Genomic DNA, 24,697 nt, shown 5'->3' with positions numbered 1-24,697 from the left:
GCTACTTACGACTCAACCTTCTTAGGATTATATTTTTATATTTAATTTCTGAGTCATCCCAGCAGGTGCTCCTTACAGCACCCCATCTACTCCCCCTCTACAGTCAACTCCCAAGGAGAGACATACAACTCCTTAAGAAGAGACATATTGAGTATTATTACTGCTGGAATAATACAGTAATACCCCACCAGAGCCTTCTTTCTGGTACAAACATAACTTCAGTCAAGGGCTGAACATGTCATAGGATTAAGCTTTAAGAGAACCCAATACACATGAATGCACGGGGAAACTGGAAAGAAACATTGAATCACTTTCAAAAAGCATTTTAGGTGAATAAATTTGGAATACCAGATTAGGCAATTAAGACCTTGTCAGTGCGCAAGAAAATTCAAAAAGAAGTCCAGGTCAGGTATAGCTTATGTCTTTGAAGAGTCTGAGCATTTTCGCCTAATTAATAGGCTTGATCCTTTATCACTTAGAAAGAGAACAAGGAAGTCCAACCAGCACGAAGCATAAGAAAATCAAGATGCAACTAGAAGACTGCATGTAATGTCGGGAAATGTCTAGATGTTTAAAACATATCCAATCACTATAATTATGGGGGCGCATTTCAATTCGATGTCTATCTTTAGATGCTATGTCTTGCATAGTTCAAAAAAAAAGAAAGATAAAAAGTTGTTCAGTCACATGGAACATCTCAATTACTAATATGTATGCCAGGGTCAAGTCCAGGGGAGTCACGCAGATGACGCACAACTAGTGGCCACATGTTTTGCCAATTAGTCACTGGTAACATGAGCTCAAGCCACTTAAAGAACCCATGTAAAGAAAAGATCATCACAAGGATATAGTTACAACTTTGTCAGACTGGATGCCTAGCATCAGGATTCGAACCTTAAGAAAATCAGAAAAATAATCCTATATAAATCAAATGAAGAGGTTTGATGCATCATACCGAAAAATTTTATTTTGTGTCTCATACAACTAGACAACTGACACTAGTTGTATGAGGCAACTTTTTTGTCTCACAGTTTTGTGGACCCAAATTTTTGTGGACCCAGAAGTGTAAGATTGGGGTCCACAAATTTGTGAGACAAAAAGGAGCCTCATACAACTAGTGTCAGTTGTATGAGACACAAAATAAAATTTCTCCATCATACCTGTTTTCCCTGCGCTTTCTTTTTGCACCCGAAGACACAACCTTGTCTTCATTCTTGTCAGGCATCACTTTTTCACCTGACACATCAACAACAAACACTTCAGAGAAGAAAAATATGCAAACACATATGTACATCTCAATAAAATTTATGATGAACTAAAGTTTTTCAGAAAGCAACAGTCCTCAAGAACAAAATATTTGGAAAACGTGCTGCTACTGTCATACCCGGACAAGGGCATCCCAACGCATTCTTCTGTCGTGCAGTTTGAAGTACTTGATCTCCAGCTACTTTCGTATCTGTTGTGTCTACTGGAGATGCATAGAACATTAATAACTGAGCTGTTTTATCTGCCCCAACTTAAGATAGATCTCCCAATTCAAAGGAACAAAAGAAATTCCCAAAACATTGTAAGCATACCATTACATGCTGAAAATGAGTTCACTGACAATCCAAGATGAAGATCAAGATTTGGTTGAATCAGTTCGTCACTAAATAACTGTGTCGATGCATCAGGCTTCACATCCACAGGGGTGGCAGAAAGCTGCGCTGTATCTGGACATTCATTTTGTGACAAGGACAGTTCTATATTGGGAGTATCAGGAACAGAATCAGGGATCAAAATGCCAGTATTTATAGCCTCTTTAGGATCTAGGTTTGAAAGGTTTCTGTCTGGTACTTCACCCTGTTTGTTCCTCTCAACAATTGAGACAACAACAGCTGTCTCACCAGCATCAGCAACAGACACAGACACTTCCCCTGAAAAAGAAGCCTCAATCAAACAGTTATTGCTGGCACTTTCTGGACCAAACTTCTTGTTAGATACTGAACTTTCGGGTATCTTGTCGACACATCTGCATAGTGAGATAATCATAAGAATCATGTTTAAAACCACTGCAGGTGCTCAAGATGAAAATATCAACCTCCACCATCCAAAGAAAAATATATACATAGAAGGCATTAGAAGGAAATATTTTTATAGGTGGCAATTTAGGCTAACTACAAATTTTATGTTTAAATTCTAAGCAAGACAACAGATCCTAACTAATCCTGAATATTCTAGTAATGATTACAGCACCTTATTAGTAAATAATCAAGTATTGTCTTTGCATAATCTTAATAATCCCCCTCAAGCTGGATCCTACATGTTATATGTCTAGACTTGCTATAATATATTCAATCTGCGAACCTGTAAGGTTTAATACAAACCTCTGCAAGTTGGTAATTTGAGTTGGCGAAACCGATGACAATACATCCATTTTTAGTTTTCTATCTAGTATAATGAAAATTCACCTTTTATGTTCTTTCATGGAAAAACGGATTGAGATGATCTGATTACATATCAGCTTCATCTGTTTAACTACATTACACATCAACTCTTGATGAAATTGTTTCAACTAGATAAATTCACAAGCTACAAGGGGCGTAGCTCACTGTTCTACTTCCATAATTGATGCTTTTCACTCCCGAGAGAGTATATTTCCTTCAAAGTAAATTGTCCATCTGAAGGAGAACTTGCTCAATCCACATCATAGTACCCAGAAAGACCCATGTTTTCATATAACAAACATTATGCTAAAGCTCTTTGATGTACTTGAGAATGCAGATTAATACATCCAATAACCACTATATTAAGCATGGAGAAACTAACCAACCACACCCATTGCAATGAGCCAATGAATTATTTGACAATGTGTCCTTGAGATAATTTAGCTTATCACTAGTCTCTGGTACTTGCCACGGTCCTCCAGTGGCACCCCTGTCCAGCAACGACATGACAGTTGGATCCATAGCAACAACATGACAGTTGGATCCACAAGAGTTAGCAATACAACATGCATGTTTCCTCGAAGATGTCCAAAGTGAGTTTCTTTCTAAGATTGCAATGTTCGTCTTGAACAATGCTTTTCTTGTTGTTCATCACCTGTTTTGGACGATGCTACTTCAATGCCTAGAAAGTATTTTAATTTTGCAACTTGGTTTAAAAGTTTCTGAACAGTTGTCACATTATGATCATTGCCATCATGATAACTTCATCACATAGACTGTCGGATATTGTGATGAAAGAACACTGAATGATCAGCTTTACTTCGAGCCATCCAAACAGTTGGACCATGGAATTGAACATCTAAATGATGCTCCATGGGTTTGTTTTAGACCATATAATGACCGTCATAGTCATATCAAGCTTGAATCTCCTTGAGCAACAAACCCTAATGGTTACTCTATATCACCTGCTTGACTAGTTCACCATGCAAAAATCAGTCTTATCAAAGGCGAAAAGCGCAAAAAAACTCTAAGGTTCGTTGGGGCTTTAAGCGCAAAGCGCAAATAAAGCGTGGGCTTTAATGAAAAATGGCGCAACGGGAGAAAAAGTAAAAATATGCATGTAGTCCAAGACTAATCATTATAAGCATGAATAACAAATATATGGACAAAGAAATTGAAAAAAAAACTCACGATAAAGTAAAATATCAATTGTTTAAGTTCGCCTTTTCAGGATTACACTCATTGGCAAGGAAAAGTATGCCTTAGAGCTTTGATACGACACTAAAGCGCACACAAAGCGAGGCGAAGCGCACAACGTGTTGTGTGCCTCGCTTCAGGGCTTCAGCGCGCTTTAAGCGCGCCTTTGACAAAACTGGCAAAAATACATTCTTAATATCAAACTGAAGAAGCATCCTATGGTATATTTGTTAATGCAAAGATAACTAGTCTTCCAGAATCACCTTTCTCTAACATATTGGTGAGATAGTGTCAATGAAGAAAGAAACTCCCTGGGGAGTCCTCGTGCATCCCTCTTTTAGACAAAACTTTTTGCCTTTTTACTTCTCAACAAAATGAAGAACGAAGACAAGAATCAAAGCAAAAATCACTGAAAAGGAGGGCCCAAGAGCGGCAAACACAATGGACTGTAGTCAGAAGGAGGTCACCGACCTCAAGTGAGTGCGCTGATGCAAGGCCAGACGAGGGAAAGCCGGAATGTCAACTTTCAGAAGTCCAAGTTAGATTAGTTAGATTCATGAAGAATTTATCCATGTAGAGTAAATTGGAAGGTGGTTACAGATGAAAATGAGTTTCCGGCTTCAAAGGAGTCGTCCAATATGATATGGAAAATTTCTCACACATCAACCAAAGTTGATCAGTATGTGAAGATAGCGGCTAAGAGTATGGAACTCTAGACAAAGGTCGCAGGTGCTCTACGCTTCTTCCATGAATGTGGTCAGCCTAGAAGAATACTGAAGAGCCTTTTCAACTACACTGTTGATTTCAAAAAGTCGGTTTGATTCCCTAAATCTGATAACATGATAATTAAATAGAGTATGTTGAAAAGATTGTAAAACTTGGTTATTCCTTCAAACATGGCTGGAGATTCTTAGTAAATTACAAAGATTAGAGTTTAGATAAACTACATATTATGATTCTAGGAAAGATTATAAATTCTGAATATTATAGACATAATTGCAGTAGCTAAGTACAAATCATGAGTAATCTTTGCATAGTCTCAATAACACACAAGTCAGACACGCACAGGAAAAAAAAACATGTTCAGGTGTGCCGTGGTTAATTGAGGTGCACGTAATCTAGCTCGGACACCATGGTTATCAAGAAAAGAAACATACACATGTCCAGCTACTAAATACATATAAAAAGGAAATGTGGAACTAAATATCCATGCTTACCTTGGGCATAGCCATGAACTTTCAGAAGTGTCCTCAGTGTCAAATCCAACACAAAAGGCATGATACCTACACAAATATATGCAAAGAATCAAAGGAGAAACCCTAGAGAAAAATAGAGAAATTAAGAACTTCGGTGATATGAAACACGTTCTCAGTTTAAGAAAGTTTACATTAGGAGAAAATGTAACAGAGAATCCCACTGCTGGAGAAAGTGATTATATCATTTAGAAGATACATAAGCAGGCTTTTTTTCCTGAGAATCCGTGTATCATAATCAGGTAAGAAACTCGGATTTTGCATGAAATATCAAGGAAAATGCTAATTGATTGAGCTATCAGACCTACTGATAAGATACCTCATGTACCTAAGGGTTGTAAGTTGTAACTTAACATATCAACTGTTAGCGGAAACGTAAAAGAAAGAACACAAGATTTAACGTGGTTCGGATCAAAATATCCTACGTCCACCAGAGAACAGTTGCCTTTTTAATATTAACAAAGGAAGGGGAGAGTTCCCAATTACACTTAAGAGAATTTCTCTCTTAACTCTCTACTCACTACAATGTGTTATATTATTTTTGGGATGGTTTCTACAAATGAAGGAGTGTATCTATTTATAGAGCTAAAGACCTCCTCTTGATGTCATTGGTGACATCAAACTACCTCCTCTTGATGTCATGGGTGACATCAAAGGAGGAAGCTTCCTCCTAGCATCCACACCAACTATTTCCACCAATTCTTCTAATTGGCATGCCATTGTTGACTAAACATAAACCAACGCCTTCAATCTCCACCTTGGTTTGCGTTTCGAGCGTGCGTGTGAACAACTCTGGCCAAAACTTCTAAGCTTACTGGGCAACCCCGTTGTAAGAAACAAGAAGAATCAAACCATTGTTGAACATACCACCTCCACCTAACAACTGTTCTCTTCGGAGTTGCATCAGTTGATGCACACCCCCGCCAAGTCCTTGCAGTGTGCAAACTTAGCGAGTGGGACTATCTTGGTCAACATATCTGCAGCATTATCGTCTGTGATAACCTTCACGACCTTGATAGTTCCCTCTTCAACAACATCTCGAATAAAATGAAATCTGACATCAATGTGTTTAGTGCGCTCATGAAATCTCTGATTTTTCATTAGATGAATAGCACTCTGACTATCACATCTAAGAGTTGATTCCAGCTGAACCAAACTCAATTCCGCTACTAAACCTTTCAACCAGATAGCTTCCTTCACCGCCTCCGCTGCTGCCATGTATTCTGCTTCTGTCGTAGACAAAGCGGCAATCGACTGCAGAGTCGACTTCCAACTAACGGCACTGCCAACGAGGGTAAAGATGTATCCAGTTGTGGACCTTCTTCTGTCAAGATCTCCTGCATAGTCAGAATCTACATAACCGAGAATTGAAATACCTCCACCACTTTTTCGAAAGGTCAGACCAACACCAGAAGCTCCTTTGAGATATCTCAATATCCACTTGACAGCTTCCCAATGCCTCTTTCCTGGGCTGGACATGTATCTACTTACCACACTTACAGATTGAGCAATATCTGGACGTGTGCATACCATAGCATACATAATGCTACCAACTGCACTGGCATAAGGAATCTTTGACATATGCTCCACCTCATCCTCGGACTGAGGCATTTGTAACTCTGAAAGTTTAAAATGAGGAGCTAATGGTGTACTTACAGGCTTGCACGTATGCATATTGAATCTCTTGAGAACCCTTTCAATATACCTCTTCTGAGAAAGATGTACAACACCGTCTTCTCTTGAAATCTCCATACCAAGGATTTTCTTTGCAGCTCCTAAATCCTTCATGTCAAATTCCTTACTCAACAGTTTCTTCAAAGCATTTATCTCTGTAATGTTGTTAGCAGCAATAAGCATATCATCAACATACAACAGTAAATAAATCATTGAGTTACCAGACATCTTCTTGTGATACACACAGCTATCAAATGCACTCCTTGAGAATTCATGTGTAGTCATGAATGCATCAAACCTCTTGTACCACTGTCTAGGGGATTGCTTCAAACCATACAAAGACTTCTTTAGTTGGCATACGTGATCTTCTTTTCCCTCAGCTAGGAAACCTTCAGGCTGATCCATATAGATTGTCTCTTCTAGATCACCGTGTAAGAAAGCAGTTTTGACATCAAGCTTGTTGAAGCTCCAAGTCAAATTGGGCAACCAATGCTAGTAGCACGCGAATTGAGCTATGCTTCACGACTGGAGAGAAAATCTCATTGTAGTCAATTCCCTCCTTCTGACTGAATCCTTTTGCAACCAATCTCGCCTTGAACCTAGCATCTTCCACTTCAGGAATTCCCTCTTTCTTTCGGTAGACCCACTTGCATCCAACTGTCCTCTTCCCCTTTTGTCTTTTCACTAAGACCCATGTCTGATTCTTGTGAAGAGACTCCATCTCTTCAGTCATGGCTAACCGCCATTGTACAGCATCCTTGCAAGAAGTTGCTTCAATATACGAGGAGGGCTCCAGATCCTTAATCTCTTCTTGTGCAGCTACGAACGCATATGCAATCAAGTTTGCTTGATCTATAAGGCGTTCCGGTTCTCGTGTCTGCCTCTTCTCCCTCCCCTTTGCAATTGTGTATGGTTCATTGACAGCAAGTTCTTCAAGGTCTACATCTTCTGACTCATCTTTAACCTGAGTCTCTTGATCCTTTTCCTTGGCAAGCTCCACCGGAAGCTCCACCTGCTCGTCGTTCTTGTTTCCTGAAAACTCCACGGAAACTTTACGGGGATCAAGTATAGAGGATTCATCAAAGGTGACATCTCTACTAACTATAAATTTGAGTAAAGACAAACACCAAAGTTTGTACCCTTTTACTCCATCCACATACCCTACGAATATGGCCTTCTTAGCCCTTGGTTCAAGCTTTCCTTCATTAACGTGATAATAAGCTGGACACCCAAATACTCGTAAGTATGAATAGTTAGAGGGTTCACCTGACCATACCTCATTCGGAGTCTTAAAGTCAATTGCCGATGCTGGAGATCGATTGACAATATGAGCAGCAGTGTGAACTGCTTCAGCCCAAAATACTTTGGACATTTTGGCTTGTAGGAGCATACAACGAGCCTTTTCAAGAAGAGTTCTGTTCATTCTCTCGGCAACTCCATTCTGCTGTGGGGTATGCCTGACAGTCCTATGTCTTGAGATCCCATGAACCTTGCAGAATTCATTAAACTCTTCATTGCAAAACTCCAAGCCATTGTCTGTGCGAAGATACTTGATTTTCCGCTCCATTTGATTTTCAACCAAAATCTTCCACTCTTTAAATGCTTCAAAAGCATCACTTTTTGCCTTCAAAAAATGCACCCAAACCTTTCGTGAGAAATCATCAATAAAAGTGAGAAGATACCTCTTTTTGCCCTTCGATAGAAGTTTAGAGGGACCCTATAGATCTGAATAGATGTAGTCTAGCACTCCTCTTGTCTTGTGTTTGTCAGTGCTGAAGCTCACCTTCTTTTGCTTCCCTAGAACGCAGTGCTCACAGAAGTCAAGTGTGCTGATCTTCTCACCTTCCAAAAGGTTACGATTGCTCAACATCTCCAGTCCACGTGCGCTCATATGACCCAGTCTCATGTGCCATAGTCTTGCCTTGTCATCATTAGATAACTGCACTGTAGATGCATTTGCAGAGCCAACAATGGTGCTTCCGGCCAATGTGTAAAGGCCGTTCTCCAGCTTGCCTTTCAGCATGACTAAAGAACCTTTAGTCACCTTTATAGTTCCTGCTTCGCTCATGTACCTGTAGCCTTGTTCATCCAGAGTACTCAGGGAGATCAAATTCTTCTTCAGATCAGGAACATGACGGACTTGTGTAATAGTCCTCACGACTCCATCATGGCAGCGAACCCGAACTGAGCCAATGCCAACTATTGCACAAGTTGCATTATTGCCCATTACTACGGTTCCTCCACTTTTCTCATAGCTGCTAAACCAGTCTTTTCGGAACGTCATATGCAGAGTGCAAGCAGAGTCTAACACCCATTTGTTTCCATAACTACTATTATTATTACACGATGTTGTTAGTACATAATCATTATCAAAATCATGTACCTGTTCAACTGTGGATGCACTCGCCTTTTCCTTGGACTTTGACATTGGGCAGTCTCGTTCAAAGTGCCCCTTCTTGCCACAACCCCAACACTCTGTATTCTTCTTGTTCACACGAGACTTTGATCTGTGCTTTGATTTGCTCTTTCCCTGTTGGCTAGTCCGGCCTCTCACAAAGAGCCCACTTGCCTGGTCATCTCTATCTCCTTCAATGTGCCTCCGCACATCACTAGAGTTAAGTGCCTGCCGCACTTGCTCAAGCTTGATAGGCTCCTTGCTATACATCATTGAATTCTCAATATCACGATATCCTGAAGTCAATGAAAATAGCAAAGCACATGCAAGCGTCTCCTCCTCCCTTTTTAATTCCTGCAATCTGTAAGTCCATGACAAGTTTATTGAACGCATCTAAATGATCTTGTAACGAAGTACCTGACCCCATCTTAAATGTGTGAAGACGCCGTTGTAACAACATCCTTGTTGTCACTGATCGGTCTTGGTATAGCCCTTCTAGCTTTTCCCATAACTGTTTGGCCGTCTCTTCGGTACCCGTACTCACTTCACAAAGCACGTTAGGTGCAAGGGATAGTTGGATTGCACTCAATGCATCCCCTTCAATCTTCTCCTTGTCGGGAGCTGATATATCCTTAGGATACTTTCCGTCAATAGCATGGATTGAACCTTCCCTCCGCAGTAACGCCATCATCTGGATCTTCCAGATATTGAAGTTGTTGCGTCCACTGAATCTATCAATTTCAAACTTCATGGAACTCATCTTTGCTTGTTCTTCCTCCTTGGATCGTTAAAGAATCTTGTTGCTCTGATACCAATTGTTAGCGGAAACGTAAAAGAAAAAACACAAGATTTAACGTGGTTCGGATCAAAATAATCCTACGTCCACCAGAGAACAGTTGCCTTTTTAATATTAACAAAGGAAGGGGAGAGTTCCCAATTACACTTAAGAGAATTTCTCTCTTAACTCTCTACTCACTACAATGTGTTGTATTATTTTTGGGATGGTTTCTACAAATGAAGGAGTGCATCTATTTATAGAGGTAAAGACCTCCTCTTGATGTCATTGGTGACATCAAACTACCTCCTCTTGATGTCATGGGTGACATCAAAGGAGGAAGCTTCCTCCTAGCATCCACACCAACTTTTTCCACCAACTCTTCCAATTGGCATGTCATTGTTGACTAAACATAAACCAACACCTTCATCAACTATTTTAATATTTATAAAAATGATTGGAGAATGTTAAAATATGTCTAGACTATCATATAAATGCACATGACGTCACATTTTAATGTGAAAAGAGAGAAGATTTCTTGATTGGTTTTGAAGGTATCTTTCAGGGGATCACTAAAACAGCTCTTTCCTGGTATTTATTTACTGAATCAACAACAGGAAGCAACAGTAGCAGAGGTTTGGACAAATCAAGGATGGACTCTGACCTTCAGAAGACTATTAAATGATTAGGAGATTAATAGATTTGCAAAATTCTATAAGAATTTGGAACAATTCAAAGGGACCTATACTGCAGAAGACAGTGTCACATGGCAAGGGAATAGCAAAGGGAAGTTCTCAGTTAAAGCAGCATATAAGGAGTTCAACATCTCAAACAATCAGATTGGCTGTTGGCCATGGAAATTGATTCGGAAGGCTAAAATTCCTTATAAAGTAGCATGTTTTACATGGTTGTTGGCAAAGGAGGCAGTACTAACTCAGGATAATTTAATCAAGAGAGGATTCCAGCTATGTTCTAGATGTTACTTATGTGGAGGGAGGAAGAGACAATCAATCATCTCTTTTTGCATTGTAGAGTGACTTTACAATTATGGAGGATATTCCTCAATCTGAGGGGAATATTGTGGGTTATGCCAAGAAGAATACCTGAAGTTTTAACATGTTGGAATAGAGAAGGCAATCTATCCAGTAACAAAGAGAGATGGAAGATTGTCCCAGCTTGCATCTGGTGGACAAACTGGGAAGAAAGAAATTAAAGATGCTTTGAAGATAGATACAGTAACATTCAAAAGATGAAATGAAATGTTTAGTTCTTTTTTACTTTTGGTGTAAAGGAGAATATTTAGAAGATCATGAATCTATTTTTGATATTTTAGAATCATTATGAGAAGACAAAGGATTAGGAGTGTCTTTTCTTATTAGGCCTCCTTGTAATTATGGGTGACTTCATAGCTTTTGTATAGTCTTTTATTTATATATAAATATGTTACCTTTTCAAAAAAAAAAAAGAACGACTCCTTATATAGAAGTCTTAGGTTGCTTACAATATGGTACAGTGCTGTTATCAAAGACAACGACGACAACGACAACAACAACAGCAACAAAAACAACAACCTAGAATAATCCCACAAGTGGGGTTATCAAAGACTAAACGCGGGGAAAAAAAAGCGATAAAGTCAATTGGGGCTTTAAGCGCAAAATGTAAATAAAGCACGAGCTTTATATATGTATGTGTGCGCGTGTGTGTATATATATGTAGTTCAAAATAATAACTATAAACCCAAAAACAACAAAAGACAACAAATTTATAATAAAAATTTTATAATTGGGTAAAATGTTTATTGTTTAGTATGGTCCTCTTTAAGATAGACACGTGAGCAATGATATGTAAGCCTAGTGCCTTTGTGCCTGCACTGAAGCACTGATTAAGCAAGGCAAAGCATGAACCTATTTCGCACTGAGCTTCACGGTTTAAGCACGCCTCAAGAGAGCCTTTCACAACATTGATGGTAAATAGGTATTCTCTACTCTAACTTGGTAAGTAAATATTCTACCACTGAATACAAAATATTCTATAATGTAAATATTCTTTAGTATTCTCTTACGTGAATTCTATAATTCTAGATATGCAGAAGTTAACCAAAAAGATACATAACTTTCTCTGAACTTTCAAAATGCTCCCTCAAATTCAATGTATTGAAGTAAACCACCAAGGTTTATAGCGGGATGGATAGGATCTCTTCACCCTTAACTAGAAGTATCGGTTTCGGGACTGGGGAATGAAAAAATATCTTGTAGGGAGTACTTCCTCTTCTTTTTTTGATGAAGTCATAGAACTTTCATTAAAGGCATCAAGAAGATGCAAACAAAATTACAATAGGGTAAAAGGTGACTGCTCAGATACAAAGATTAATCTATAACTAAGGAGCAGACACCTTCCAAAAGTTGTTCACAGCTAGATCCAGGGGCTTGGTTAAGCTAGCTAAATAAATCCACTAAACATTTAGCTTTACGAGCATGATTTGAAGTTGAGATCCCATCAAAACACCTACGGTTAGTTCATTCCAAATACACCAAAAAATTGAGGCAGGCACCATTAACCAAGTCTTTTTGATGGGTTTTCCAACTTTCCAAGAGCACCAACTTTCATATGCATCTTTGATGGAGCAAGGCATGACCCAAGCTATCCCGAAAATAGACAGGAACATGTTCCAAATATCTGCTGCTACTGGACAATCCAAAAACAGATGCCTTACACTTTTGAAGTTCATTCTGCACATATAGCATCTATTTACAGTCAGAATGCTTCCCTTACTCAGGTTATCCTGAGTAAGACAAGCTTCATACAAAGCTAGCCAGCACAAGCAGATCACTTTGGGAGGTAACTTGGTCTTCCAGATTAGCTTCCATGGCCAATTATCAGTCAGTTCTTTGTTGGAGCATAAGAGAGCATACCCTTTCTTGGCTGTAAAAGCTCCTTCTTCAGAATCTGAAGACTATCCCTGACATGTGGATTGACAGTAACCCCTGCTAATTTAGCATATAGCTCCATTAGTTCAGTCAGTTCCAAGTCTTGAAAGTTTCTTCTGAAAAGAGGATCCCAAGTGTTGTTATTCCAATTCTGACCTACATAGAATCCCTGATTGCTTGCTATTCTATATAGGTTGGGAAACTCATCCTTTAGAGCCACAGGCCCCAACCACTTGTCCTTCCAGAATAATAATTGTGCTCCATTTCCCGGCTTGAATTTAGAACTGAGCTCCAATTCCCCCCATAATTTTGAGATGTGCTTCCAAGGCCCTGTCCCATGGGGTGAGTTGCTTTGTCTAGTACACCAGTTATTTTGCACTCCATATTTATCTATGAAGCACTTCCTCTTTATGGGCCTTATGTGCGAATTTGGATTAATCGAGGCCCCAATGCGGGTACCGGACACAGAGTGGAAACCAAAAAAATAATAATGAAGTAACTTGGGTTTGCAGATTAAAACTGGAAGCCAAATTGAGTATGTCAGATCAGCTTTTATCTCATCATTACTGTTGTGAGAAAAAACAACTAGGCAATGGCACAACCACGAATCCATAAGGAGGAGGAGACATTTTTTGAAACATTGACGGGAAATTCCACGTTCAAAGGAGGCACTAGTACCATATCTCTGTGACTGTGACCATAAAGAAAGAGAAGCGAAGAAGTCTTTTTTCCGAACAATGACGGATACACAATGATTAGAGAAGGGACTAAATACACAATTCTGAGGAGGGACTAAATACACAACTCGAATATCATAGAGAGAAAGAGATCACGACTTATCAAAACAGTGACCGGAAATACAGTGATCAAAGGGACTTAATTCCCAAACTTTGATACCATAGAGAAACAAATGAGAACTAGACTATTTTGGAAGAGTGACCGAAAATTCAGTGGACTACCAAAAAATTTTATACCAAAAAGAACAAAAGTAGAATAAGAATTTTTCATAATGACCTCAAATCCAATCTTCAAAGGAGGGACTAAATACCCAACTCCGATACCATTAAGAAAAAAGAAACGAAAAGAATCTTGAAAAAACATTTTGTTTGTTAAAGTTTCCAGAATACTGGGCAGAGGAGGCAGCATTCCAAGAACGATCAGCTAAAGAGTGCTAACACAATGATCATAGAAAAGAGACGATTATGTCGCGTTATCAGTGGAGGTGAGAGTGGTGCCTCCAGAATTGGTCGAGCAAAAGAGACAGGATAGCAAACATATTAAAAACGAAAAGGAAATAATTGGTTGGGCAGGCGAGTGTCATGGTCCAGCTCCAATTGTCAAGGTAATATCCGCTTTTCCCTGACCCCTCTAGGCCACCTAAAAGCTTTTGGGCCCACAGTTGTCACTTTGGGTTTAATCAAAAAGACGTCTCAGCGATTGAATCCTAAACTCGCGGTTACATGACCCCTTATTTTCCCTACTCATTCCAATGTGCGATTTTCACAACATAAAGTACCCCCTTTCGAGTTCAACCGCCAGCGGTCCCTAGGTGGTTGCACTAACCCCTCTTAGGGACTCAGCATCCTCGCTGAGATTCACCCCACCACCGTACTAGGGAGGTACTAGCTCCGATACCACCTGTCACAACCAAGGCCCAACCTTCAAGGTATTGTCCGCTTTGGGTGAACAAAGAATATAGATAGGTCTATCTCTGATACAATGCTAACAGAAATGGATATTGGATTTAACTCAGCTTCAAAAACTAGGCCAAGAGATTAGGATTGTCCAATTCAATATCATTTTTTTTTATAATGGTAACATTGTCCCATTCAATATCATATGAGGAGACAACAGTTCATTCCATCAATCAATATGGATTAGTCTAACATAGGCAACAAGAATATCCGTTTAGGTATCTCTGTACAAGTCAAAGTAGGACAATTTTTGAGATGGACGTAGTAACTTTTTGTAGAATATGTAAAATATTTCAAGAAGTTCACAATAAAGAGTGCCCTACGAGGCCCATGGAGTGCTTCTCAAGCTCTCATCAAATTCCAAGTTGCAAAAGCTTATAACATCCATCCGTAGATCACTCTCCTTACTGAATCTCAGTTCCATACGAACAATGCTATCAATTTTATATAAACCCTCTGAATAATCACAATATTCTGTTCCATCAGTGCTTTGTATACACAAATTTTAACATGCTCTAAACAGGCAATAAGCAAGACAGGGAAGGACGACAAAATAACATAGGTCTGTATTCATCTTGACATCTTCACATAATCCAGAACATAGAACTATTCAACTTAGCAGTTGGTGATTATTTTAGCAAAACATACTATTAGATTAAGAAAATTGATATATTATCATACCAGATATCACATGAATCACAAGCAATTGACGTATCAAGATTCAGATCTCCTTCATTTGTAACTGATCCGGCCCGAACTTTGCAGCCATCTCCATCCAAGCAGACAACTGCCTAGAAAAGACAAAGCATAGTAATTACAGATAAAAAATTGACTTCCAAAATTATAACACAATATGACAAAATAGAGTCATGGAAACCCCCAAAAAAATCCGTAAGATTTCAAAGATTCCAAGAAGAGACAACCACTTCTTGCAGAATTCTGCTTCAGTAATCTACAAGAGTATCTTACTGATATGACGGCGGTGAAGGTCACAAGAAATACAATATCAGCTTTTCGAAGCATGAAACCATACATTCACCAATAAGAATTTCAATTTGGTGCACTGGAACTTGGAAAGACGAAATGAGATCACATACTATGTTGCATCTCAAAAAAGTGAAAAAGTAACAAAGCTTTACATGATTTGCATAAAACCAGCCCCCAAGAGATAGAAAAAACAGAACCAAGGAGGCATCTCGACAACTCTAAGCTGATCAAACGAAAGTCATGAGATTTCACAGTGTATTTATTCTCTATCGGTTTCCATGGGTATGGCTCCCACAGAGATTTGAGTGCTAGTAGCAAGGGTGGACAACAATTATTCATAGTCAATTGAACATGGTAACTCACATTCTCGTCGATATAGTATGATGGGAATGAAAGAGTATTAGTCTTCCCCTCAATGGACCAATCATCATCTCTGCAAAGATCAGAAAGTTATACTCGATAGTAAATTCTTGCAACTAATCAAGCCACTGCTAGAGAATGAACATTATTAAATTAAATCTTCTCGAGAGATATGCATGATATAAGATTGAAGATCTATACTTGAGTACCTGAGAAGAAAATGTTTTTTTTGGTTAATGTATCTCTGAAGAAATTTTAGGATGTTAAGTTTTAAAACTCGACTATGGCTAGAAGCTTTCACCATTTCCATACTCAACAACCTTAAACCTCAAGGTCCAAAGTTTTCAAACTAAAGAAGAGCAATAATGATACAGAGGCTGCAAGAGCACTTCAAATAGCAAGTATGTGAATCTAGAAAATCCAGCATCAGCTTCAAAAAGAAAGTTGAGATTTCTGATAATAGTGAAGGAGTTATCTAAATGTACACATTCGCAGCATCCTATGAGCTGCAACTATGCAGCTACTTATGGAAGTGGTTGGAAAACACCATCATATGCCTGTACCAATGAACAAACACGGGCGTAGAAAGAGCTATAAGTAGAACTCTTTGAGTATTCCAGATAGTCATTAGATCAGCCGTGTAGAATCATGAAGCACAAGAAAAGTTCCTAATACAAATTGTAGAAAATATTTAGCATCCATTTTGAGAAGGAAGAAGGAATTGTGAAGATCTTATCTCACAATCCCTTGAGGTAGAGTAGAAATCTATAGGTAGAGGTCTTGAGGATTTGCAAAAAGGTATTACATTTTCACTTGTGAATGCCAACTGCTTTCCTTTGAACCAGCACGACTGAGGCTTTCTCATTTTCTCGCATTCGTGGAGAAATATACAGGTAGGGGTCTTCAGGATTTGAAAAAAGATGCAAAATTTTCACTGGTGGCTGCCAAATGATTTCCTTTGAACCAGCACGACTGACACTTTCGAGTTCTCACATTTGTGGAGAAATACATATGTAGGGGTTTTAAGGATTTGCAAAAAAAAAAAAATAGATTTTCACTTGTCATTGCCAAGTGATTTTCTTTGACCCAGCTAAACTGAGGCTTTCTCAAGTTCTCTCGTTTTGTGGCTTTATTTAAGTTCTTCACATATTCCTTATTTTTGGCTAGCAGATCCATATTACATGTTGTTCAATCTTATAACTCGAACAATTTCAAGACCACACATTCACGATCAACTCCCTATTGCATGTTGCTTCTTACATTAAGTGTAGAGTTGCAGATAGTGCTTTTGACAATTATAAGGTTCCTCTCTTCTCTCCTCTAATCAAATTAACAAGAAAATGAATCTAACTGAATCTTTCTTTTATAGCAATGCATAACGACCATCGCTGAAAAAGCTGTTGTGGATTGTTATAAATTTGAAAGAGAACCAAAAACTAAAACTATACCTGGTATATAAATCCTCATCAGTCTGGCTGCCCCCGATGGTATCAAAAACCTTCATGAAAATTAGTAAGCATTAATTGGGCTCCTCGATGATCTTATACTATAATTCATGAAAGCTTTCAGAACTGACTTAAGATGGGAAAAAGAACCTCAGAACCATCGGCAAACAAAGATCAAGCCATTAAATGATAAGTATGTAACTAAGACACTGTTGAACTCATTAAATGTAACTAAGACACTGTTGAACTCATTAATGAAGTGAAAAATAGGATAAAAACAATGTGAAGCAACAACAATAATTTCAGTTACTCACAGGCACACAAGTGATCAATTGAAATTCACTCTGGCAAAGTGGGCATAAGTTTGTGATGGTAGCCCAATTGTCAATGCATGTAAAACAAAACCTGAAATTTAAATGAAGAGCTTAGGACATAATTTGTATTTGTACAAGCAGTTAGAGGTTGGATAAAAAAAGTCAACATTTGACATGTTAATCTGAGTAATGTCCACATTCACAAATGTTTAACTAAAACCTTACTTCCTATGGTACGTGTTAGAATAGTTATGTAACCCTAATCCCATATGTATTAGGAGTAGGATATGTTATGTATATATAGGGCTCATTGTATCATGTTTAACATATGTGAATAATATCAATCATATTTTCTCCCGTGTATTCTCACATGGTATCAGAGCTTTAGTGAGAAACCTATCGTTGTGCATCATTCCAGCGACTTCCGGGAAGAAAGACCTCGTCGCCGTGCAATTTTCCGGCGACTTAGAAGGCTGCCCGTAATCACCTCAATTTCTGTTGGTGCATGCAAAAAAAACCAACACCACCACAAGACTCCTCAGGCTCCGGCGACCAAACCCCAGTAAACCCCACCGGAAAACTCCCTTACACGCGCCAGAACTTCCCGGCGAGATCCGACATACGCGCCCCACGCGCCGGCGCGTGAACACTGTTCCGGCCATTTTTTGAAAATCTTCCAGTTGGACAGTCGGATCGCCTAGTAATTCCGAGTCTATCCATACCTTTTTCGTTTGATTCCGACCACTTTGAGTTTTTCGGTGACTACACTGGCTTTTTCCGGCAGCTACAGTAATTTTCCGGCAAAAACAGTTTTTCCTTCATCTGTTTCAGCGAGTTGTCAGTTAATTCTTTCTATTATTTGGTGATAATCCGACATGTCTTTGGGAGTCGATGCTTTCGCGTTTAAAAATCCAGGTTCTGGCAGTTCCAGTGTTATGATTACCTCAGAATCTTTAATGGGAGGTTCAAACTACTTAGCTTGGGCTTCGTCTGTCGAGTTGTGGTGTAAAGGTCAAGGAGTTCAAGATCATTTAACAAAACTAGCGAAGGTGATGAAAAGGCCAAAACACTTTGGGAGAAGGTCGATGCTAAGTTATGTAGTATCCTGTGGCGATCTATTGATTCCAAATTGATGCCCTTGTTCTGTCCATTCCAGACATGTTATTTAGTTTGGGAAAAGGCTCGTAATTTATACACTAATGATATATCTCATTTCTATGATGTAGTATCGCGAATGTCAAGCTTGAAGAAACAGGAATTGGATATGTCTACTTACTTGGGACAAGTACAGGCAGTAATGGAAGAATTTGAGACGTTGATGCCAGTTTCTGCTAGTATTGAAAAGCAACAAGAGCAACGACAGAAGATGTTTCTAGTTCTTACACTCGCTGGACCCCCTAATGACCTTGATTCAGTACATGACCAGATTTTGGCTAGTCCGACTGTCCCCACAGTTGATGAATTATTCTCTCGATTACTTCGCCTTGCTGCAGCACCAAGTTACCCAGTGAGCTCATCACAGACACTTGACTCATCTATCCTCGTATCCTAGTCAGTGGACAATTGGGCATCTCAAACTATAGAGAATAGACGAGGAGGAGGTCGTTTTGGAAGATCTAGACCCAAGTGCTATTATTGTCATAAACTTGGACACACTCGTGACGTTTGCTATTCTTTACATGGTTACCCACCCAAAAATGCTTATGTTGCTCAGACCGAAGCTACAGGTAAACAGGGATTTTCTTTATCTGAAGGAGAGTATAATGAGTTCCTTCAATATCGAGCAAGTAAGCAGACATCTCCACAAGTAGCCTCTGTTGCTCAGACTAATACTTCTGTTGCTGGTAATTCTTTTGCTTGTGTTTCTCAGTCTAGTACTCTTGGACAATGGGTTGTGGACTCAGCCGCTTCTGATCATATCTCTGATAATAAATCATTTTTTTGTCAAATATTGTGTATTCACAGTCTCTTCCCACTGTTACTTTAGCCAATGGGTCTCAAACTAAAGCAAAAGGTGTTGGACAAGCGAATCCCCTACCCTCTGTCACTCTAGATTCCGGTCTTTATGTCCTTGGCTGTCCTTTTAATCTTGCATCTGTTAGTCGTTTGACTCATGCCCTCCATTGTGGTATATATTTTATTGATGATTCTTTTATTATGCAGGACCGCAGTACGGGACAGACGATTGGAACAGGACTTGAATCAGAAGGCATTTACCACCTTAACTCACTCAATTCCTCCAAAGCATGTCTAGTTACAGATCCTCCGGACCTAATTCACAGCCGTTTAGGACATCTAAGTTTATCCAAGCTTCAGAAGATGTGCCTAGTTTGTCTAGTTTATCTATATTAGAATATGAGTCATGTCAGCTCGAGAAACATACCCGAGCCTCCTTTCCTCATAGTATTGAGAGTCATGCAGAGTCTGTTTTTTCTTTAGTTCATTCTGATATATGGGGTCCTAGTAGAGTCAATTAAACCTTGGGATTTCGTTATTTTGTTAGTTTCATTGATGATCATTCAAGATGTACTTGGATTTTCTTAATGAAAGATCGTTCGGAGTTGTTTTCTATATTCCAGAATTTTTGTGCTGAAATTAAGAATCAATTTGGTGTTTCCATTCGCACTTTTCGTAGTGATAATGCCTTAGAATATTTATCCTCTCAATTTCAGCAGTTTATGACTTCTCAAAGAATTATTCATCAGACCTCTTGTCCTTATACCCCTCAGCAAAATGGGGTTGCAAAGAGAAAGAATAGGCACATCATTGAGACTACTCGCACACTTCTCATTGGATCTCATGTTCCGTTGCGTTTTTGGGGCGATGCAGTTCTCACAGCTTGTTATTTGGTTAATCGGATGCCTTCATCTCCCATCCAGAATCAGATTCCGTATACAGTATTGTTTCCCCAATCACCCTTATACTCTGTTCCCCCTCGTGCTTTTGGGAGCACTTGTTTCATTCATAACTTAGCCCCTGGGAAAGATAAGTTAGCTCCTCGTGCTCTCAAGTGTGTCTTCCTTGGTTATTCTCGTGTTCAGAAGGGATATCGTTGTTACTCACCTGATCTTCGTAGGTACTTTATGTCCTCTGACGTCACATTTTTTGAGTCTAAACCTTTCTTTACCTCTTCTGACCATTCTGACCACCTTGATATATCTGAGGTCTTACCTATACCGACTTTTAAGGAGCCTACTATAGCTCCTCCTTCACCTTCCGCCACAGAAGTCTTACCCGAGTCTACTATAGTTTCTCCTTCACCTTCCGCTACAAAAGTCTTACCCATTCCTACCGTTGGAGAGTCTAGCGTGGCTCCTCCTAGACTCTCTGCCACAGGAACACCACTCTTGACATATCATCGTCGTCCGCACCCAGCAGGCGCAGCTGATTCACGTCCTGCACCTGACCCTGCTCCTACTGCGGACTTGTCTCTTCCTAGTAAATCGATTGCACTTCGGAAAGGTATACGGACCACCCTTAATCCTAATCCCCATTATGTTGGTTTAAGTTATCATTGTTTGTCATCACTCTATTATGCTTTTCTATCTTCTTTGTCCTCTATTTCCATCCCAAGTCTACAGGTGAAGCATTGTCTCGTCCAGGATGGCGACAGGCTATGATTGACGAGATGTCTGCTTTACATACGAGTGGTACTTGGGAGCTCGTCCCTCTTCCTTCAGGTAAATCTACTGTTGGTTGTCGTTGGGTGTATGCAGTCAAGGTTGGTCTGGATGGTAAGGTTGATCGTCTTAAGGCTTGTCTTGTTGCCAAGGGATACACTCAGATATTTGGGCTCGATTACAGTGATACCTTCTCTCCCGTGGCTAAGATAGCATCAGTCCGCCTTTTTTTATCCATGGCTGTTGTTCGCCATTGGCCCCTCTATCAGCTGGACATTAAAAATGTTTTTTTACACTGTGACCTTGAGGATGAAGTTTATATGGAGCAACCACCTGGGTTTGTTACTCAGGGAGAGTCTCGCGGCCTTGTATGTCGCTTGCGCCGGTCACTTTATGGTCTAAAGCAGTCTCCTCAAGCCTGGTTTGGTAAGTTCAGCACAGTTATCCAGGAATTTGGCATGATTCGGAGTGAAGTTGATCACTCTGTATTCTATCGGCATTCTGCTTCGAGTATCTGGTGGTCTATGTTGACGACATTGTTATTACCGGCAATGACCAGGATGGTATTACTAAATTGAAGCAACATCTCTTTCAACACTTTCAGACTAAGGATCTGGGCAAACTAAAGTATTTTCATTGAGGTCGCTCAATCTAGCTCAGGTATTGTGATCTCACAACGAAAGTATGCCTTAGATATTCTTGAGGAGACAGGAATGACAGGTTGTAGACCTGTTGACACTCCGATGGATCCGAATTCTAAACTTCTACCAGGACAGGGGAGCCTCTTAGCGATTCTGCAAGATATAGGCGGTTGGTTGGTAAATTAAATTACCTTACAGTGACAAGACCTGACATTTCCTTTCCTGTGAGTGTTGTGAGTCAGTCTATGGATTCTCCGTGTGATAGTCATTGGGATGCAGTTGTTCGCATTCTTCGGTATATAAATTCAGCTCCAGGCAAAGGTTTATTGTTTGAGGATCGAGGCCATGAGCAAATCGTTGGATACTCAGATGCTGATTGGGCAGGATCACCTTCTGATAGACGTTCTACTTCTGGATATTGTGTCTTAGTAGGAGGAAATTTGGTATCTTGGAAGAGCAAGAAACAAAATGTGGTTGCTCGGTCTAGTGCAGAAGCAGAATATCGAGCAATGGCTATGGCGACATGTGAGCTAATTTGGATCAAACAGTTGCTCAAGGAGTTGAAATTTGGTGAGATTAATCAGATGGGACTTGTGTGTGATAATCAAGTTGCTCTTCATATTGCGTCAAATCTAGTGTTCCATGAGAGAACTAAACACATTGAGATTGATTGTCACTTTGTCAAAGAAAAGATACTCTCGGGGAGATATTGCTACAAAGTTTGTGAAGTCGAATGATCAGCTTGCAGATATTTTCACCAAGTCTCTCAGTGATCCTCGTATTAACTACATATGTAACAAGCTAGGTACATATGATTTATATGCACCACCTTGAGGGAGAGTGTTAGAATAGTTATGTAACCCTAATACCATATGTATTAGGAGTAGGATATGTTATGTATATATAGGACTCATTGTATCATGTTTAACATATGTGAATAATATCAATCATATTTTCTCCCGCGTATTCTCACAGTACGGCAATTGGTCTCACAATATCACACAACTCATCATAAACAGTAACAGAACAGGAAGACAAGAGTCATGGAACTGGAAATTCGCATAATTTCGGGTGATGTGGTATCACCAACAAAACTAAGTATCAGAAACAACAAGGCCGATCAAGAATACAGCTGATTACCAGAGTGAAAATATGCTGACAAGTCATAAATAATTTAGACAAACATTGAAACGTCATAACTGAACTATTCTGGAAAACATCTACTTAAAGAGAACAAACCATAACTAACACCCAAGAAAAACTTTTTCAAGCATGCCGCCAGGCATTGAAACTTCTGAAATCCACATACTATTACAGGCACATATGAAAAGATGTGATCATAAAAATAGTAAGCCTAGGCTTGTCGTGAAGGGAAAGGGTTGCGTAAATAGATTGCATGAAGAGAAGAGTAAGTCAACTGACTTCGCTTAAGGGAAAGAGGAAAGAGAACAATGCATCCAATGGAATCTCAAATATAAATGCACTGAACACTCCATTTATGTCAAACTATAGTCGCTTCCTTCTCTATTCTAATATCACGTAGAGTGATGAAGTTGGCAAAATAAATTACAGTTAAATACCAGTGTTGACAGCAGTCTAGAACTCCTCTGTCAATGACAACATCCATACATATCCCACATCTTTCACCGTCCAAACTCGAATAATCCTGCAATGAAATCCATATATGCTTCAATATAAGGATCTTCAGTTCAATAAATTAACTGAAAACAATGCGTCTGGAACCACAGTCCATTTCCCAAAAGGAAAAAATGTACATCAAATAACTTGGCACATTACAATTCATTATTTAGTTTTTCTATTTAAACCCACGGGCTACATAGCAATACCAATTAACAGACAGTGACGACAAAACTTACGTCATTATTTTCATCAAAAGAACAGCTTTCTTCTTCCGGCATTGCCTCCGGGAAATATTCCATCTCCATAGCTAGCTCCACATAAACCTGGGAAATAAAAAAAGCAAAAACTTAAACAAGTTAAAAATCAAAATTTTGAAGAGTAACGTAGCTAGGGTTTATCATTCACTTTGCATAATTGGATCATTCAAACAATGAGATTTTGTCCGTAAATTGTACATGAGTGTGCATAACATTGAAATTTTAACAAGTCTAAGCTGAATTTTGAAGATTAATTACCGATGTCGGGAGCTTGAATGGGGAAAAACTGATAGTTCCGCGTTTGTGAACACTAGCAGAAGTGAATCGCTGATTCTCGTTAGGAATTTCGGTCCTCTGTAGATTGTAGATTGAGGGACCTGTAGTTAAGCATGTGCTTGAATCATGTCGATGTGAGGAAATGGTATGTTCTATGGAGTTCGGAGTTCGGACTTCCCGTTTGGCCAAGCTGCAAAAGTAAGGCTTTTTTTGAAAATTGTTTTTATCAAAAGTATTTTGATAAGAGCCAGTTTGTGTCTGACTAATTAGTTTTAAAAGCACTTCTGAGCAGTAATTGGTGTTTGATCAAGCTTAAAAAACTGCTTCTGGGTATATTTTTCTCAAAAGTGCTTCTCAAAAAAGTATTTTTGGAGAGAAGCTATTTTTTTCTGTTTCTCCAAAACTGCTTCTGCTTCTCCTCAAAAGCACTTTTTTCCTTTTAGAAGCTTGGCCAAATACCTCAATTTTTGGTCAAAAGTGCTTTTAGCAAAAAAAAAATACTTTTGGCCAAAAATAGGCTTGGCCAAACATGCTATTAGTCTTCCTGCTCAACTTTTACTGTAATTATATTTTATATACCCAATTACTATTTATGTACATTTTAAGAAAATTAATGATAATAATTAGTATCCCAAAATCACTCTAAGGTATCTTCCACTCCCCAACATTCTCTCTCCACATCCCACCCCCTCCCCACGTATCTTGCACAATAGAGCAGCAATTCCATCACTGATAGCCAATAAAAAGCTTTTAAGCTTTGAATTTGAATTTGGGTTTTCCAAAATATTATTTATTTGAATTAGGTGTTGTTGCAA

General features: G+C 39.1%; 1 protein-coding gene across 3 annotated transcripts in view; it reads right to left on the bottom strand.

Annotated features, from left to right (window-relative positions):
- Positions 1 to 24,070, bottom strand: part of LOC104242840 (uncharacterized protein At4g10930) — a 33,269-nt gene extending 9,199 nt beyond the window's left edge. Inside the window, exons 1-11 of one of the 3 annotated variants that reach the window (XM_009797945.2) lie at positions 23,865 to 24,070; positions 23,586 to 23,672; positions 23,289 to 23,374; positions 17,448 to 17,538; positions 17,137 to 17,186; positions 15,692 to 15,761; positions 15,023 to 15,132; positions 4,841 to 4,906; positions 1,578 to 2,011; positions 1,385 to 1,468; positions 1,161 to 1,236 (exon numbers count right to left, since the gene is read on the bottom strand). In XM_009797945.2, the coding sequence (XP_009796247.1) occupies positions 1,161 to 1,236; positions 1,385 to 1,468; positions 1,578 to 2,011; positions 4,841 to 4,906; positions 15,023 to 15,132; positions 15,692 to 15,761; positions 17,137 to 17,186; positions 17,448 to 17,538; positions 23,289 to 23,374; positions 23,586 to 23,654 (1,136 nt within the window). In that variant the 5' untranslated portion in view covers positions 23,655 to 23,672; positions 23,865 to 24,070. Of the gene's footprint in view, positions 1 to 1,160; positions 1,237 to 1,384; positions 1,469 to 1,577; positions 2,012 to 4,840; positions 4,907 to 15,022; positions 15,133 to 15,691; positions 15,762 to 17,136; positions 17,187 to 17,447; positions 17,539 to 23,288; positions 23,375 to 23,585; positions 23,673 to 23,864 lie in introns of those variants that run through there. The other 2 variants (XM_009797946.2, XM_009797947.2) reach the window with 2 other exon arrangements.
- Positions 24,071 to 24,697: the final 627 nt, after the last annotated feature.

Source organism: Nicotiana sylvestris, chromosome 10 (genome assembly GCF_000393655.2).
Source record: "Nicotiana sylvestris chromosome 10, ASM39365v2, whole genome shotgun sequence".
NCBI classification, from domain to species: domain Eukaryota; kingdom Viridiplantae; phylum Streptophyta; class Magnoliopsida; order Solanales; family Solanaceae; genus Nicotiana; species Nicotiana sylvestris.
This window is presented reverse-complemented; position numbering and strand designations above follow the sequence as displayed.